The 3,560-nt window shown below is 47.2% G+C and overlaps 1 protein-coding gene across 1 annotated transcript; it reads left to right on the top strand.

Moving 5' to 3' along the window:
• Nucleotides 1-2,126: 2,126 nt before the first annotated feature.
• LOC308287161 (inositol polyphosphate multikinase-like) lies at nt 2,127-3,266 on the top strand (the record flags this gene model as incomplete). Its single annotated transcript, XM_080728281.1, has 1 exon — nt 2,127-3,266. One exon carries the CDS (start codon nt 2,127-2,129, stop codon nt 3,264-3,266), a length of 1,140 nt encoding a protein of 379 aa, XP_080584407.1.
• Between the last annotated feature and the right edge of the window lie 294 nt (nt 3,267-3,560).

Consider the following 3,560-nt stretch of genomic DNA (forward strand, 5'->3'; position numbering starts at 1 on the left):
GTTTAAAAAGCAGTGGTTCTCAAAAAATGTCATGTCAAGGACACCCAAATTAATGTGTTTTGGTATGCGGACCTCCATCTGAAAAGATTTCGTGCCTAGGAGCAGCCCATACAAGATTTGTGTATTTAGAATGTTTCAAACATATTCCAGATACATAAAAAAGAGAAAAGAAAGAAAGAAAGAAAAAAGCAGATCTATATGCTCAGTGAGCTTGTAGATTGGCTATTTGTGGTTGGTTCAACTGATTTTGATGCTATATTAAGTCATTTTGCTGTGGACCCCTTGTGCGTGCGCCGTGCGTGCGCGTGTGTGTGTGTGCGTGCGTGTGTGCGTGCGTGTGTGTGTGTGTGTGACCTAGTCGCTTCTAATGGGCTTGTTTTTGTAGACCAACAACACAGAGCTTGGCATGGCGCCCCCCCCCCCCCCCCCCACCAGCAGGAGGCCATGGACTCAGAAGGAATAAACAACCCCACTGATCCTCTTATTGAGTTACAATAAATATGTCACAAGTAAACGACATGAAACACTATACCCGAGCTGAGAGGAAACCGCTTCAACGAGTCAACAAAACTGCAGAGAGGAATATCGGATGGGATCTCCATGCCAGAGGAGAACACAGAGCATCCTTTAACCCCATTTAGACCTGAGGCCCATTCTACAATGAAGCAATAAGCCACAAGAGGCGAGTGGTTAACTGGTATTTTACACCGGCTGAGAGGCGTAGGGAGACAAGAGGCGCATCCGAGTGTATCCAACCCTCTGAGCCGATGTAAAATACAGGTATCCACAAGCCTTGCGTGGCTTATTGCTTTTCTAAAACGGTTACAATATGGCAACATAAAAAATCATAAACATGTACCAATTAAAACTGTTCTATTTCACTAATAATTCACTACAAGGTCTGCAAGAAAGTTCCCAGTTACAAGATAGTTCCCAGCTTTTTTCCAACAACACAGGTGCAGATAAGTGGAACACTGTGAAAAGAAATAACGCACCTGGGTTTGATATAAACTGATTCAAGGTGTGGGTTATAGTCTCATATACCACGGCAATTAAGGTAAACCAGCCAATCAGAATCAAGGAATGGAACAAGCCATTTTAGAAAATTCCTTCTAAACCAGTAGTTCTTAAACAATTTTGTTACTTTTTTTGGATTCTAATGGGAGCTGAGCTCCATGAGTTCCTATGCATTCGTGCAAATGGCAAAAGAGAGCAGCGGGGGCGACGGGTTCACAAGTTATTTAGGATGTTGGTGGAAGCTCCGAGGGTGATTGGTAGTGCGATGGGGTTCCAGAGATGGATGGTGACCCTCCCTGGGTCTGGAACCTCTGCCCCGGGCAGGGGCTAAGGGCAGAGGCAGGCTGATTTAGAAAGGTACGGTGGGGAAAGCTCGCAGGTTTTTTGTTTATTTGATGCTGCTGTGTGGGAAAAGATCATTACGTGTGATGGATGAGAGGAGAGCGGCCCTGTTATTGCCTCAGGACCACAGGAGGGGTAGTAGGTATAGTAGTAACCCCTCCCCCCAACTCCCCTGAGTCTCTCAACAATACAACACTCCCCTGAGGAGTAAATGCTGTTATTATCAGGGGTGTAAAGTAACTAAGTACTCAAGTACTGTACTTCAAAGGATATCTCACTTTTTGAGCGGTGCTCCTGGAACAGGAGCTATAGCTCCAACATCTGGCTTTGTCCGGTCAAAAACGAATGGGAAAACGCATTCAAAAATGTCTGGGCTTAAGTAAACTGAAGCGTGGCCTACATCCTGGCACAAACAGCTCAAAGTTTGTTGTCCGGCCGAACACCGTGGGGAAAAACGTGTAAAAAAATGTCCACCTCAAAGTTTGTTTTACGCCAGGGTCCCATTGGATAAGCTTTGCAGGACGTGCTGTGATTGGCTAGTGGGACGCTTGATGAAATTAACTCATAAATAAATAGATAAATGGCCGTACATGTGGCTTTTATGGTTTGTACATATGTCCCACATATGGCTTCTTTTGTTTCTAAAAACGTAGCAGGACACTTAATGAAATGTACTCAGAAATGGCACCGCTCACTTCACACTAGGCGTGATTTTTTGCAAATGAACAGCTCATTTGCATGAATACAAATAAGCTCAGCATCAGGTGATGAAGGAACCATCTCTGGCACTGACCCCCACTGTGTTGGGGGTCGGCCCAGGGCCACCGCTCCCCTCTGGGGACGCCCCGACCAACGATCAGAATGGCCAGTTGCCTCCTCCGGGGTCTCACCTGAACGGTTGCGTCCCGCTGTCTCATCAGGTGGCAGGTCACAGGTTTGGGGTGCATAAAGTAGGTATTTTACAACATCCGAACGGAACCGTTCTGAAACAACTTCAACCACCACCGAGAGGCCAGCAAGAATTGCAGTTTTATAGCATGGTGTATGCAGAGGACTGCTGTGATCCACGTCTATTGGAACTCCAAAATCACCTGCCCAAATATTACGGCACCTGGTCTTCTCCTGACAGTCCCAAAGACCTGTACCTGATGCTGGAGGATGTAACACGGCGATTCATCAAGCCGTGTATCATGGATGTCAAGCTGGGCCAGCAAACCTATGACCCGTTCGCCTCTCAAGAGAAACGAGAACGAAGTATCAGAAATTACCCTCTTTTGGAAGAAATAGGGTTCCTGGTTCTGGGCATGAGGAAATATAATGTGTGCAGTGACAGTTTTGACACCTATGATAAGCACTATGGAAGAGGACTGGTTAAAGACACTATTAAAGATGGACTCGCCATGTTCTTCCACCATGATGGAGCAGGTCTGCGGAAGGACGTTGTGTTGGCCAGCATCCATAAAGTGCGCCGCATCCTCCGCTGGTTCGAGTCCCAGCGTCAGCTTGTCTTTTACGGCAGCTCCTTGCTCTTCGTCTACGAGGGCTTCCTCTCTTCCACCTCTCCCTCCTCACCGAGTGAGGAAAACACCTTGCCATGGAAACACCTGGCCGGGAGACGGCCACAGCCGAACGAAAACCGTGCCCAATCACATTTGGAAAGCGAGGAGGAGGAAGAGCAGGGGGGCGAAGGGGAGACAAAGAGACAAGCGCCATGGTGGGACACGTGCAAAGAAGAGATAGAGGGAGTGAACGAAGGAGAGGAAGAGGTGGAGGTCCGGATGATTGACTTTGCGCACACGTTCTCGAGCGATAGCCATGACCACGGCTACACCTACGGCCTGAAAAACCTCCTGGCGATTCTGGAGCAGATTCTACACAAGTCATCCACAAGGTGTCTGTCTCTCTAAGACTCCATGTCTATTCTTGCTCTCCTGCTCTCGTCCGCTGCTGCCTCCTCTGTGCTCTTGTTGTGTAGCGGTGCAAACCACTCCTATAGTACATTTCACTTTGTGTGTATTGGTATGGATCTCCATGTATGGATAGCCATAATACACATAAAGTAACTGACGCCACGGACAGGACGGCCCATATAAGGAGATATGCACGTGTGTCACGAGTGTGATTTCTTTATTGGGTCATACTCATACGTCCTGGACAGTTTTTAAGTAGCTCGATCTGGTATTTTGTTATTTGATTTTCAT

This window comes from Nannobrachium achirus (genome assembly GCF_963921795.1).
Source record: "Nannobrachium achirus genome assembly, chromosome: 6".
Classification (NCBI taxonomy): Eukaryota; Metazoa; Chordata; class Actinopteri; order Myctophiformes; family Myctophidae; genus Nannobrachium; species Nannobrachium achirus.